This window comes from Ailuropoda melanoleuca, chromosome 14 (assembly GCF_002007445.2).
Source record: "Ailuropoda melanoleuca isolate Jingjing chromosome 14, ASM200744v2, whole genome shotgun sequence".
Classification (NCBI taxonomy): domain Eukaryota; kingdom Metazoa; phylum Chordata; class Mammalia; order Carnivora; family Ursidae; genus Ailuropoda; species Ailuropoda melanoleuca.
Window position 1 is genome coordinate 46,946,462 of NC_048231.1, and position 15,829 is coordinate 46,962,290.

General features: G+C 38.0%; 1 protein-coding gene across 1 annotated transcript in view; it reads right to left on the reverse strand.

Moving 5' to 3' along the window:
* The window catches only part of PSMG2 (proteasome assembly chaperone 2), a 21,710-nt gene extending 5,881 nt beyond the window's left edge, over window positions 1-15,829 (reverse strand). Inside the window, exons 1-5 of the mRNA XM_011216788.3 lie at window positions 15,644-15,829; window positions 12,023-12,194; window positions 8,585-8,643; window positions 5,197-5,315; window positions 4,151-4,324 (exon numbers count right to left, since the gene is read on the reverse strand). Of these exons, the coding sequence (XP_011215090.2) occupies window positions 4,151-4,324; window positions 5,197-5,315; window positions 8,585-8,643; window positions 12,023-12,194; window positions 15,644-15,700 (581 nt within the window). The 5' untranslated portion in view covers window positions 15,701-15,829. The remainder of the gene's footprint in view (window positions 1-4,150; window positions 4,325-5,196; window positions 5,316-8,584; window positions 8,644-12,022; window positions 12,195-15,643) is intronic.

Consider the following 15,829-nt stretch of genomic DNA (forward strand, 5'->3'; position numbering starts at 1 on the left):
AAACTTAGCCTCGGGTCATATGAAACAGGAAGCTAAGGGCAGGCAAAAATGGGGACAGTCTAAGTGTCTACAAATATGATAGCAGGCTGGGCCATCACATAAGTCATATAAATCAATTTACAAAAAAGGGCTAAAAGAAAAAAAAGATCTCTTTTTAATTTCCACCTTTACTTTCACTTGCCTTCNTGTTTAGCTGGAGTCCAGGGCACCAAGGAATGAGCCAGGAAAGGAAATTCTGCAGGGCCTTGTATGGCACCTTAAGGAGTACGAACCAGATTCTGCACATAGCAAGTAAAACTGCTGATGGACTTTACTCAGGGGATGTTGTGATCAGTTTTGAATTTTAATTCTAGCGACACCCAAGATGGAGCAGAGTGAGTGAGAATGGAGGAAGCAGTGGGGAATCAATCAAAAGATCTTGATGGCAGCTGCTACAGACCAAACCCTGTCCCTCCAAAACTGAAGCCCTAACCCCTGGTGTGACTATATCTGGAGACAGGCTCTGTGCAGGTAATTAAGATTAAACCAAGTCATAAGGCCCTAATCTGACAGGACTGTGGCCTTGTAAGGAAACAAAGAAAGAGAGGTCTCTCTCTGCCATATGAGGATATGGCCAGAAGGTAGCCATCTGCAAGCCAGGAAAAGGGCCCTCACTAGAACCCAACCATGCTGGCTCCCTGACCTCAGACTTCTAGCCTCCAGAACTGTGAGCAAATGAATTTCTGTTGTTTAAGCCATCCTGCTGACGGTATTTTGTTACGGCAGTCCAATCGCACTGCAGTCTAGGCTACAAATGATGTGGCCTGAATGAAGCAAGAGAAGGACTGAAAGCTGGTGGTCCGTAGGGCAGGTGCAGAGAATGATTAGGTAGCCAGGGCTTCCACCAAAAGAACCGCTGAAGTGATATTTTATATTACGGGGAATACGCCAGATAGGAAAAGAAGTAAAAACACAAATGACAGCCTAGAAAAAAAAAGAATAATGGAAAGAAATGATGGTTTTAAATAGGAATAGAGTAGGTTTTCAGGAAAAAAGAGAAAGCTGAAATGGAACACAAGTATGGCCAGAGACAGACAAAATAAGCCTATACTGGAAAACAAGCTGAAATGCCTGTAACCTTTCTAACAGAGAAGTCTTGAATATTTTGGAAAAAAAGCAGGGGCAAAAATAATTACAGTAACAAGGAACAAGTTCAACTTTTAAACAAAGAATAAAGCTCACTGTGATCCTGAACCGTGAATGCCAGGTCTAGAATGAAGTGGTTAAAGTGCAGGATTTGAAGCCAGATGCCTAGGTTTGCAACCTGGCTCTGCCACAGATTCCCACATGGCTTTTTGCAGTTATTTAATCTTGTTGCTCTTCAATTTTCTTATTTATAACATTTAGCTTATTATGAGAACTAAATAATTTAATACACGTAAAGTGCACAGAATAGTACCAGGCGCTTAACTTGCTATTACCATGACTACTACTTACGTTACTATTATGACTTCTTCAGGTCATGCAGAAGTCACAATGTAGCTTTTAGAGCAAGCAAACCAGTCATTCTACTTGGCAAGGCTAGGTATACACTCTTGAAATGTATTATGTTAAGTAAGGAGGCAGATTTATTGGTTGACTTTGAACAATGATGGCGGGGACATATTTAAATTTTTTCTAAGTTAACTGCCCAATTCCCTAAAGCCACCACTGATGGCACAAGAAGATGTTCCTTTTTCATCTCTCTTCATGGGAGAGCAGGGAGCAGACTATATGAGCTTGAAAAGCAGCAGATGCCACCCTCTAAACGCTGCCCCTCCCCCTCCCCCTCTTCATAACCATCGGCCCTGTCTTCCATGACCCCACCAGGCACATTAACTCCTGGTAAGACGGAAGAGTCAGAGGGAGTTGAAGCATACAGCAAGGCCTACTGGTTCGCCCCAAACTTAGCCTCGGGTCATATGAAACAGGAAGCTAAGGGCAGGCAAAAATGGGGACAGTCTAAGTGTCTACAAATATGATAGCAGGCTGGGCCATCACATAAGTCATATAAATCAATTTACAAAAAAGGGCTAAAAGAAAAAAAAGATCTCTTTTTAATTTCCACCTTTACTTTCACTTGCCTTCTAAAAGTTCATGATTCCCAAAGACTAATCAAGAGTGACTGTAGAGTATTTAAAAGAAAAATTCATAAAAATAACTATAAATCTGTTACTGGGCACACAATATATAAAAGATGTAATTTGTGACAACACTATCATAATGGGTTGGGGGAGGCAGTGTGTACGGGAGTAGTTTTTGTGTGCAACTGAAGTTAAATTGGTATCAACTCAAATTACACTCTTCTAACTTTAGAATGTTACATGCAATCACCATGGAAACCACAAAGCAAGTATCTATAGAATATACACAAAAGAAAATGTAAAGAGAATCAAAAGATGTCACTATAAAAAAAATCAACTAAGCACAAAAGAAGGCAGTAAAGGAGGAAATGAACAAAAAAGCCATAAGATATATAGAAAACAAACAGCAAAATGACAAGTCCTTCATCAGTAATTACTGTTAATGCAAATGGATTAAACTCGCTAATCAAGGCCGATTGGCAGAATGGATTAAAAAACATGATCCAACTATGTACTGTATACAAGAGACTTACTCTGAATATAAGGACACATACAGTTTGAAAGTGAAAAGATGGAAAAAGATATTCCCAGTAAACAGTAACCAAGAGAGCAGGATGGCTACACAAATATCAGACAAAACAGACTCCAAGTCAAAAACTGTTCTGAAAGACCAAGAAGGCCATTATATATTGATAAAAAGGCCAATTCATCAAGAAGACATAACAAACATAAAGATATATATATATTCACAAAACAAGAGCCCCAAAACATATGAAGGAAACACTGACAGAACTGAAGGGAGAACTAGATACGGGGCTACAGTAATAGTTGGAGACTTCAACAGCCTCCATTCAATATGGATGGAACAAATAGACTGAGTAGGAAACAGAAGACTTACACAACAGTGTACACCAATTAGACGTAACAGATATATACAGAACACCCGACTCAACAAAAGCAGAATACACATTTTTCTCAAGTGCACACAGAACATTCTCTAGGACAGGCCTTGGTAAGGCACAAAATAAGACCTGATAAATGAAAAAGATTAAAATCATACAAAGTGTCTTTTTCAATCACAATAGAATGCTACTAGAAATCACTAATGGAAGGAAAACTGGAAAATTCAAAATATGTGGAAATTAAACAACACAATCTCAAACAACTAATGGGTCAAAGAAGAAATCACAAAATATATTAGAAGTTTTACGGGTGGCTGAAAACAAAAACAGATGCAGCTAAGACAGTTTAAGAGGGAAAGTTAGAGCTGCAAATGCATATTTTAAAAAAGAAGAAATTTCACAGATTAATAACCTAAGTTTACACTTAAGACTACAAAAATAAAGGCAAACTAAATCTGGAGTTAGCAGAAGAAAGGAAATAATGAAGATTAGAGATAGAGAACAGAAAAACAATAGAGAAAATCAATAAAACCATAAGTTTGGTTATTTGAAAAGATAAACAAAATTGAGAATAAAAAGAGACCCAAATTACTAAAATCAGAAATGAAGGTGAGGACATTAGTATGGATTTCGCAGAACTAAATAGGAGTTATTATTGAGTAAGTACAGATTCTCTTTTTAGAACAAAGTTCTGAAAGCAGATAGTTGGTGGTGGGTATACAACACTGTAAATTCATTAATGGCATTTAACTGTGCACTTAAAAATGGTTACATTAATGTTTCATGTATTTTACCATAATAAAAAAAAGATTGATTGTAGAGGTTGCTAAAATATCAGAATGCTTAACATGCTGCACATTATAAAGCATTAAATATGGTTTTTTAGGAACCAAAGACTAAATTTCAATCTCTCCCCTGAATGTAACAGAGTACCTATTTTATAAATATATTTTCAAAGTTCCAGTAAGAATCCAACACACTCTCCCACTTATTTTACTTCACTTTTTTTTTTTTAAAGTAGACTCCATGCCCAATGTGGTGCTTCATCACCCTGAGATCAAGAGTCGTATGCCCTTCACTGAGCCAGCCAGGCACCCCTTTTATTTTAAACAGGTAGGGAACAAATGAACAAACAGACAAACTCACCCTTCGTCATAGAGTGTTTTTGTGATACCTCCTCCAGGAATGCGAATACAAAACTCAGAATCATCTATTTCAGGAATACACGGGCTTTTTTCCATTTCTTCCCAGTTAAGGCTCATTATTTTAGTTTGCACACTTTTTTGCACAAAAGGTGTGAGTAGGTATCTGAAGGGAGTACTAGAAGCAATCATATAATTAACTTTCTAAAAACCCACAATAAATCTGAACATTAAGGCAAGTTTTTCAAGCAAATGTTTGTTCTCTCTGTATTCTGTTGCTAAAGCGAAGCACAAGTTTCAGCAGTCTATGGAAGAACAGCATGTAAAAATATTGCTCTGGCTTGCTATTTATATACTTAGGAGAGAGTATAAAGACACAGGCCAACTTAAACTAAGGCAAAGACACGAAGATAACCTATTTCCCACAGCTATGCTCCCTTCTGGCCCTGAGGCCTTCTGTGAGATTCTTAGACATGTTATATCTATTGTGAGATTACTAAAAATTAGCTCCAATTTTGAAACATTAGTCTTGGCTAATATTTCTTCATCATGATTTTTTGGTGTATAAATGATAATGAAATAAAACAGTTTATATTTCTATCTCTTGGATGTTTTGCCTTCTATTTAGGCATTCAGTCTGACATGCCTGGGAGCGGTACTTAAAAGCAACTGGATTTCTGTGATGGCTATGTAAATAGAAATAAATAGAAATGTGAATTCAATCTTCCAAAAAATTATCATCCAATGAATCTTAGGTACCCTCTTTCTCTTCATCAGCTGAGCTCTGTAATGTCGCCACACACAATACCAAACAATCGAAGCACAGTTCCAGAACCACCTCTGTCTTTACACCAAAGCTTTCCTTGTGCCTCAACCACAGGACTACCTAACCATACTCCCTCCTATCTCTCGACTTTATCTTCTTTCTAAATTCCAGAGTGGGGACATAAAGATATACGTGGCTTTTAAAACTTATTTTAGCTTTTTAATAGAGACACCATCAAAATACTGTGTAAATCATAATGAAAATTTTCAAAGGCAAAAACATACCTGCGAAGCTGGAGATCATTACGGTGATATGAATGACTGCTTGAAAGAACAATAACTTTGGCACAGTTACTACTTTTCACCCAGGAAAGCAGTTTTTCACAGAATGGCTTGGATTTATACTTTGTATACCATTGAAAGAATAAAAATAAAGTCTAAAAGTTAGATCTTAACATATAAGAGTATATAAGAGTATTCTATAAAATATTTTATCTACCTTAGGTGATGATAAATAATTCATATATATAAAATTATAATTGCTTTTAGATCCACTTGCTGTCTTTAAAGTGAAAATGAGGGATGAAGAGCAATGAATTTTTTATTGTATCTTTAACAATTAAGAAATAAATCAGGAGGAATCTAGATTTCAAAAAAATTCTATTCTGACTGACAAAGGAAAATTTCCCAGTTCTCTACTTAAGTAATCTATCATTACTTAAAAACTATTAGGTGAGCATCTGTGAGATTTTCTAGAAATTTAGGGCCTGAACATGACCAGGAAATAATCCGGTGAAGCTAGGATACCGAACATCTGGCAGTGCTCCTCAAAGGAGTCCATACTGTGAAGAGCAGAAAGAGGAAGAGGCCACTTCTAAATCAACAGCTACCAACTAAAAAGATATTATCGCCAAATGTAACAGGTGAAACTTGATCGGATCCAGAATTGAAGAATATTTTAGGGATAACTGGGGAAATTTGAGTATGTCTTATGATACCACTGAATAATTTATTAAATGCTGGTTTTCTTTTTTTTTTTTTTTTAGATTTTATTTATTTATTTGACAGAGATAGAGACAGCCAGCAAGAGAGGGAACACAAGCAGGGGGAGTGGGAGAGGAAGAAGCAGGCTCATGGCGGAGGAGCCTGATGTGGGGCTCGATCCCATAACGCCGGGATCACGCCCTGAGCCGAAGGCAGACGCCCAACCGCTGTGCCACCCAGGTGCCCCTAAATGCTGATTTTCTTAGATAATGTTGCTGTGATTGTGAAGGAGAATGTCCTTATTCTTGAAAGATGCATGCTGAAGTATTTACGGGTAAAATATGACATTAGTAGTCTACTTTTGGATTCTTTGGCAGAAGGAAACCGTGTGCGTGCACACGCAAAGAGAGTGGATCAAGCAGGTGTGGCAAGATGTTAACAGCTGGTTAATCTGGAAAGTGGGTTATGAAGTTTCCATTTTATGGAAACTTTTCACAGACAGTTAATAAAATAATCATTCAATAGAATTTAAAATGCAGATAAGAAATAGCTAGATTTTAAAATAGGAAGGTGGTATAGTATGATTAAAAGAAGCAGGCTCTAGAGTCAAGCTGCCTGGTCTAGAATGCTGGCTCCACCCCTACACAGACCGTATGTCTCAAAGAAATTGCTTAACCTTTCTGTATTTCAGTTTTCCTCATTTGTAAAATGAGGATGTTAGTACCTACTTCATCTGACTATTGATTACAGGTGTGTGCGTGTGTGTGTGTGTATATATATATGACGTGTGTGTGTGTATGTATGTATATTTATTTATATACTTATGTGTATATATGTAAGTGTGTGTACATATATACATATATATTTCTCATAGCCTACTGGTGCAAAAAATCCATGTTCAGTAAATATTTGCTATTTTGAAATCACCATTTCCACCTACCAAAAATTTCATTTAGACATGTTTGTCTATCTTAATTCTTTTTTCTTTTCTTTTCTTTTTTTTTTTTGCCTATCTTAATTCTTGAACTTACCCGGGTATTGAGAACAGGAAAAGCCACATGCATGGCATAATGCAGAAATATTAGCAACTCTCACTGCAAAATTTGGAGTATATTATTAACTAAAAAAAGTAAAGAGTGGTTCTAATGTAAATATTAAAATAATCGTAGCATTATGCAGTCATCTCAAACTGAAAAAATCTAATGTTCCATTAACAGTACAATGGATAAATTATGGTTTATTTATACAACAGAATCCCACAGAGGTGAGAATGAACAAACTACCTCTCCCTGGAACAACACAGACAGACCTCACAAATAGAATGTTGAGTAAAGGAAACTAGACATAAAGTACATACCATAAGATTCCATTTACGTAATAATATAACTAGGATGGGGCACGGGGGAGAGCCTATAGAATTGACATATTTCTGACCTCCCAAACAGATGGTACTTAATCCACTTAACCAATATTTACCAAGTGCTTCTCTACATGCTAGGCACTATGCTAGAAGTTGAGGATATAAGATGAATGACACATTGTCACCTCTCTCAGAAAACTTACTTTATACTAGTTGTAGATAATAAACAAATATATGATATGCCAAGTAGCGAGCAGCTGTGAAGAAAACCACCCCAGGATAAGACAATAGAAAGGGTGGTCAGGGAAGGCATGAAGTAACATTTAAGCAATGACTGAAGGAAGTGAGCCATTTAGGTATCTAGGGGAAAAGTATTCCAGGCAGGGAAATAATGTAAAGACTCTGAGCCAGGAGTGAGCTTAATCTGTTTGAACAACACAGAGAGGCCAGTGTGGCTGAAGCAGAGTGAGTGAAAGAGGGAAACAGGCAATGAGCACAGAGGAATGGCTCTAAGTTAGATTAGGCAGAGCACCTGCCCAAGGGAACACTCTGTGATAACCAAAGTGCTCTTTATGGCAGCCGCTTGCCACATGTGACTATGGAGAACTTCCAATGTGGCTAGTGTGAAGGAAGAACTAATTTTTAATTTTATTTACTTTTAGTTTATGAATCAAAATTTAAATAGCTACACGTGGCTAGTGGGTACCATACCAGGATAGAGGTAGAACCAAGGAAAGGGCTGTGATTTCACTGGGAGTCAAATAGAAAGCCACCAGAGGGTCTGAAGAGATAAGTGATGTATTTGATTTAGGTTTAAAGGATCACTGGTGGTGCTATTTGCAAACAAACTATTAGGTATTTGTGGGAATGGGTGGACAAGAACGAAATCAGGAGCATGAGGGAAGGCAGTGGTTTGAACAATAGTGGTAGCAGTGGAAGAGGAAAGAAGTTAGATTCAGAATTTATTTTGAAGAAGTTAGATTCAGAATTTATTTTGACACATACACAATTTAGATGTAGATGCCACTGGCTGAAATGTAACACAAACGGAGTAAACCAAAAATATTCCTATGCTTAAATGTTTTCACCAATGCTACCTGAAGAGGATATAAGACCCACCCTATATGTTCCAGTTCCTTTCAGTATAATGAAATAATGGTAACACCTCTGAAATTTTATAAGATTGGTTCTCTATAGAACCAGACTTTTCTTAACTGTACACACAGTAAAAAGAGCAGAACTGAGTTTTGAATCTTAATTCTCAATACTGACTTAGTATTTTCTCATTATATTTTACTTTGATCAACTTAAAAAGACAAATATACTAACCTTAATAAAAATGGATCTTAACTGAAGAGCCACTAGCTTCTTTGAAGGCAATGAATATACTACAAAGACAAAAAAAAATGAAATCATAAGATACTCAAAATGATGGAGTTATACAAGTGAAATTACTAACATAAAAACTAAAATTGAATTGTATTTATACCTAATATTTTCAATAATTAAATATAAAACATATGAACTATATCATTCAGTTAAAATAAAACACTTTAGAAGTACCTTAAAATGTACCTTTGGGCTTTATTCTATGGAACAGATTCTTTCTGACAAGTTAATGGTTTATTTATTTCATTTTTATTTTTTTTAGTGGTCGAGGGAAAAGGAAGAGAAAGAATCTTAAGCAAGTTCCATGCCTAGGGCAGAGCCCAATGTGGGGTTTGATCTCACAACCTTGAGATCGTGACCTGAGCCGAAATCAAGAGTTGGATGTTTAATGGACTGAGCCATGCAGGCGCCCCTGATGAGGTAACTGTTAAGAAAATACAAAAATTATTTTTCTTCTGTGATTGCAAAACCAGAGAAGTATTCCTCTGAAAACTTCTGGCATTATGACAAGTAAAATCATTCTTAAGAAAGTTTTTAGTTCCAGATAGTCTCCCCTCTTCTTTTTAGAGAATAGCGAAACTCATTGGGATTAAGAGAAGAATAAAATGCAGGAGAATGTCAGCCATATGATAAAATCTCTCAAACAGGCACATTTATGTTCTTTAGCAGTTTCTGAAAGATAGCGTGCAAAATAAATGTAAAATTTTCTGTGAGTCGATGTGTATGCTCTTCTTCTGGGAAAAGGATCCATAACCTTCATCATATTCTATAAGGGGCCTACTTTGCTGATGCTTAACATGTCCCAGCCCAAGAATGACAAGCTCTGAGATGAACCAAGAACAAAATATGGAGTCTCTTAGAGGCAGGATTAGGCTCCCGTGCTGACGGGTAAGCTTTTAGTTACTGTAAATAACCCAGACTTCAGCAAATCCTTTGGTAGTTCGTGTCTCTTTAGTTATAGGTCTTTTGGGGAGTGTCTGTCATGGACAAAGGAGGCAAGAGCAGAAAGTTTAGGAATTAGGGAGAAGAGAACATATTTAGGGAAAAGAGCACAAATTTAGGGGAAAGGTACTAAGGTGTGGGCCATTCAGGCCTGTAATCTACCTCTGACATACACATCTAGTGCAATTCAACAGACCTACTAGGAAGAGATATAACTGTAGGGAGTGAGCAAAATGTAAGATATACCACCTCCTATAAGAGCAACACTCATGTTCTCCATCAGTGTTATGCAAATCTTTTTTGTTGTTAAGATCCTGCTTCCCATTACTTTTTTAATGTGATACAATATGAAACCAACACCACCTTTCATGTATTCTGGTGGAAAATATTTAGCTTTTATCTAACCAAGCCTTTAGACCTAAGTACTGTTATAGAAAATACAGAGACTAGAGGAACAAGCCAAATGACACCACAAGGAAGATATCAAATGTTGCTACATTTGGTGAGATGTTCTATAAAACAATGGGTCCAATTTTTTCCTCAATAAGTCAGTTTCATGAAGAAGGGGAAAAAAAAAAGAGACTGCTCTAGAGTAAAAGAAATTTCAGAGGCACAATAATCAGATGACTACTGTGGGTCTTTGTTTAGACAAACGAACTTTAAAGGACATTTTGGGGTAAATTGGAACAATTTGAATATGATAAGGTATAGGAAGACACTAAGAAATTGCTAATTTTGTTAAATGTGATGGTATTTTATCCATGTAAGAAAATGTTCTTAAAAGATGCTTATTTGAAGATACAATGTCATGATGTCTACAATTTTAAGATACCTCATCTTAAAAATAAAGTGGATTAAAAGACTTTTCCAATTGACTTGCTGCAAGTTTGTGTCAGAGAAAAGCCAGTGGGTCTTCTACTAGAGTGAAAGTGTATTAGCAGGGTGGTGTGGTGCTTAAAAGGCAGGTCTCAGGGGCCAGAGACTTGGTTAGATGCTCCGTTACACCAATTATTACTCATGTGACATGTACTTCTCTGTGCAGTGGTTTCCTCATTAATAAAACTACCCACAGAGTAGTTGTGAAGATTAAATGAATTAATACATTTAAACAGTGTCCAGCTCATAGGAAATACTCAATAAAATGATAGTTGTTATCACTAGTGGAAGTATACAAATTCTAGTTCTACCATTTGCAGTCCTTTATCCTTTAAGGCAATACTGAAATTCGGTTATGTTAACAGAGCCATCTTTCTTGCAGGAATTTTAATATTTTTTTTTTTAAAGATTTGTCAGAGAGAGCGAGAGAGAGAGAGATGGAGCACTAACATGGGGAGTGGCAGGCAGAGAGAGAAGCAGGCTCCCTCTCAGGGACTCAATCTCAGGACCCTCAGATCATGACCTGAGCTGAAGGCAGCCGCTTACCGGACTGAGCTACCCAGGCACCCCGTAAGGTTATTTTTTGTGAAAGTTTATTTCATTATTGCAAGCTAATGGCACCATTAATAAGATGGACCAAAAAAAAAGGTTCTTCATTTGTTTTTTAGTCCATCAGTGGTAGTTCATGCTCCTCTATCATCTGTGGCTTTCACCTCAAAATGGTAAACAGAAAACCGAGCAGCCAATAGAGCAGCTTGCCATCAAAGCAAGTGGATACTCCTGTACTCCATGATCAATAGCTTTCCCCTGCTAGCTCAGAGCAGTACCACATTATAAACACAGTGGTCAGTGCCATAGAAACTGTGTTCCCCCAGTTAATCAAGCTTGAGAGTTCAATGAGGAACTACGATTTATGGCATGGGAAAAGCCTACACCTACTAGTAATATTAGGCAACTCAATCTCTCTGAGCCTTATTGATATTACATTATTATGGATTCTATGATAATACGAAAGGATGACCACGAGGCTTAGGTAAGGTAGCATGTGTTAAACATACAGAACTGAACCTGAAAAAAAAAACCGCTTATGTAAAAAAAAAAAAAAAAAAGGAAACCTCAAATTCTAGTTAAACAAGTAATTTTAATTACTTGTCATCATAGGAGTTGCCATTTAGAAAAGGCTAAGGACGGGGCGCCTGGGTGGCACAGTGGTTAAGCGTCTGCCTTCGGCTCAGGGCGTGATCCCGGCGTTATGGGATCGAAGCCCCACATCAGGCTCCTCTGCTATGAGCCTGCTTCTTCCTCTCCCACTCCCTGCTTGTGTTCCCTCTCTCGCTGGCTGTCTCTGTCAAATAAATAAATAAATAAAATCTTAAAAAAAAAAAAAAAGGCTAAGGACTAAAACCAGATGTGAGAGAATAGGACGTGGCTAGGTCATAAATTCTGCACAAAGCTGGTACTAAGTACATGTCTGTCATAAAACAGTATCTGTAGAATCTATTTCTAAGTTAAAACAACTCTTCTTTATAACAGAATAAAACAGGCTTAAGTCTTACATACTTTCAGCATTTATACTGAGTTCTGTTGAATTTTCTTCTGCAGTTGCATATGGATTGTTTCCAACCATCGGCACAAGACAATCGGTATAGAAGTAACCAATCTTACACATATTTAGTGTAGAAATAATCAAGTCCATGGCAAGCTGGCCAACATTTCCAACAGATACTGCTGGCTGAAATAATAAAAAAAGAATATGTTCATTAAGTCACCAAAATTAGCAGCACTTTTAGAAGTACAGACAGAAGATAATAATCACATGGTTACGCTCAGGTACATCATAGCTGGATAGAGACTTTCCTTAGTTGCAACTGAGGTGTAAGCAGGGGCTTCCTCTACTTTTGAGACTACTGATTTAACATTTATGGAACACCTACGACATGTCAATCACTGCTCTAGGCGCTAGGAATGCAGTAAGACAAACCGACAAAAGTTCTTGCCCTCATGGAGTTTCCACTCTAGTGAGGGAATAGTTTAATGTAATAAAATAGTGAAATGAAGGCATACTTCATTTGACTGAACTTCACGGAGAATGTGTTTTTTTTACAAATTGAAGGTTTGTGGCAACCCTTCCTCAAGGAAGTCTATCAGAGCCATTTTTCCAACAGCATTTGCTCACTTTGTGTCTGTTACATTTTGGTAAATCTCTCAATATTTCAAACTTTTTCATTATTATATTTGTTATCATTTGATCTGCAATCAGTGATTATGACTCACTAAAAGCTCAGATGATAGAATTCTTTAGCAATAAAGTATCTTAAAATTAAGGTATGCACACTGTCTTTTTAGACATATGCTATTGCAAACTTAATAGACTACAGTATAAACATAACTTTCACATGCACTGGGAAACCAAAAAATTCATCTGACTTGCTTTATTGCAATATTCACTCTATTGCTGTGGTTTGGAACCAAACCCCCAATATCTTTGAGGTATGCCTGTATACAGTGGTAAGTGCTATGGAGAAAAACTAAGTGAGAGTGTGTATATGTATGTGCTTGGCTGCAATTTTAAACAGGGTGATCAAGAAAAGAATTACTTTAGCTGACCAGTTAATTATAGACCTAAAAGACATAAGCAAGACAGCCACACAAAGACCAGGGAAAAGAACACTTCAAGCAGTGGGAAAGCAAATGTAAAGTCCTCTTGGGTCATCTTTCCATTTGCTTTGTTAGTGCCTAAAGGTTGGAGTCAGCTTCTTTTCACATTAAACACACACACATATTTATCCCCATGACTTCAAAGAGTCCCGTTGTCAATCTCTACAACCCAAAATACCTATCTGAACTTCAGATCCTAATGGATATCTCCACATGCTTATCTCATAGGCAATGCATGTTCAACATGTACAAAACCAAACTTCTACCTAAACCTGTCCTCACGTTTTGTATTTTAGAAAAGAGCAACAATTACTCATCTCATTATCGAGCCTGAGAAACTTCTTCCTTTTCTCTTATCAACCACATCTAATAAATGTCTAATTTTCATTGATTCTATTTCCAAAGTATCTCTTTAATGTAGCTCTTCTTTTGCATTCTTCTAGCACAATTGCTTTTTTCCCTTCATCTTACTTTTCTGGGTCTCAGGGTGGTCTCCCACTTCTCATTGCTTTCATCTACTAATCTCCTGGTTATCTCCTGTAATTCCCTTTCCCCTTCTCCAGGATTTTGCTTTAGTTAGAGCCTCGATCTCCTATATCATCCACCTTTTCCTCACTATTGGATTCTTCCCATCAGCATATACACATGCTGAAATCTTTTCTTCTAAAATACCCCCCCGGCTACCCTCCGCCGCCCTCCCCCACCCCACCCCACACTCTGCTAAAATACCCTCCCTTGATCCCACATACTCCCCTAACTACCACTTCTTTCTTGGTGTCTCTCCATAGCCAAAGTTCCCCAGTTGTCCACTAAAACATAAGCAGGAACTTTATCTCTGAATTGATGAACAAATACATATATATACATGTCTCCATCCCTTCTTCCATTTATTCAAACCACTCCAATATAGCTTCCCTCCCTTCACCACTCTACTGGTATCTGTCAAAGTTACCACCAATGATCTTTCGGACATTACTTTCCCTATGAATCTTTCCCTTTTTTTTCTTCTGCCAGGTATCTTACTAGCTGTCTCTGCAGAAGTTTGGACTCAAGGTCAACTGATATGGCTGCAGCCTATGAAAAAGCAAGGCCCTAAATTCATTACCTGAGAGAATTAGCTTAAGACCCTATCCAGGTTGTACCAGCTTTCAGAGCATGTCCATAGGCCCTTCTCCTTGTGCTAAGATAACCTCCTGACATCAGGGATTCAATTTTGCCTCATTCTGATGTCAAGTCTCCAACTCAAAGTAAACATGGGAATATATGGTACATACATGTTTCATCTCCTGCAAGGATACCTTTCCCTTTTGTGATTAATCAATATTTTTCAGGGAGACACTTTGAAATTATATAAAATTTCCTTCTTCAGTACATTATCACACACTAATTTTAACATTCATTCATATTTCTTGCATGCATCATTAAGGTGAGAATTGCCCAAAAGTGATTATCATCATTTAAAAAAGAGATACAACTGAAATATGACATTGTATCAGTCCTAGGTATGTAACACAATTTGATATATGTATATATTGTGAAAAGATTACCACAATAAGTTTAGTTAACGTCAATCAACCACAGTTACAAATTTTTCTTGTAACGAAAACTTTTAAGATCTACTCTCTTAGCAAGTTTCAAATACACAACACAGTATTGTTACAGTATTGTTTACTATAGTCACCATGCTGTGCAATACATACCCAGACTTATTTATAACTGGAGGTTTGTACCTTTTAACTGCATTCATCTATTTCATTTCACGCAGCCCTCATCCTCACCCTCCCCTGGCAACCACCGATCTGTTCTCTGTATCTATGAGGGATCCCCCTCCCCACTCCCAGTTCCACGCATAAAGCTTTAACAGGTCCTTGTGTCCCTCACCCTCCCAATAAGTCCTAGGATTCTTCTGTTCCCTTTTCAAAGTGCTACCCTAGCATTTATTGCCCTTACCGGTTCACGTGTGTTTCCAACTAGACTGCAAACCTTGGAGGACAAGGACCTAGTCTTATTTTAATATTTTTTACATTACAGAATGTTTACTGAAACAGTGGCTGAATATGGGCAATTTTAGGAGCAATAAAACCGTGTGTTAGCTACTGGCAAAGATTACTTTTATTACCTTATCCGTAGCTTTCTCGTTAATGAGAAAGTCTTGCCAGCTTAAGACTGGCTCTGATACTCGCTGAAGAAAGATTTTCTAGGCTATAATGAAGAGAATACGGCCCGCACAACCTATACACGACGTTACCTGTAATACCCAAACACATTACGTTTCACAGTCAACGAAGACGACAAACTCTAGTCTCAGAAACGTTTGGTGACAGCGCCAACAAAGATTCTACCAGAAGCGCCGCATCCAGCGACAACCTGTCTCCGGGGCAGGCTGAACACCTGAAACAGAAGTACCGCCCTCTGTCCCAGGGCCGGTGAAACCCCTCGACTCGCGGTGGGGGCCCCCCAGGCGCCTCCCGAGAGGAAGCACTCCAAGCCCAGCACGCGGAGCTCTAGAAAGCGGGCACTCACCATTAGGAAGGTGTAGCCCGCCAGGTCGGGGACTGACTCTCCGCAGGGAACGAACATGGTCGCACACAAGTGGGAGAACCTGGCGAGCCCAGGCCTGGGAGAAACGAGGACGGCGCAAACGCGAACCCGCGAACGCCGCGCTGCGTCGGCGCGCCGGAGTCCCCAGAGTCCCTAGTGACGGGGGCG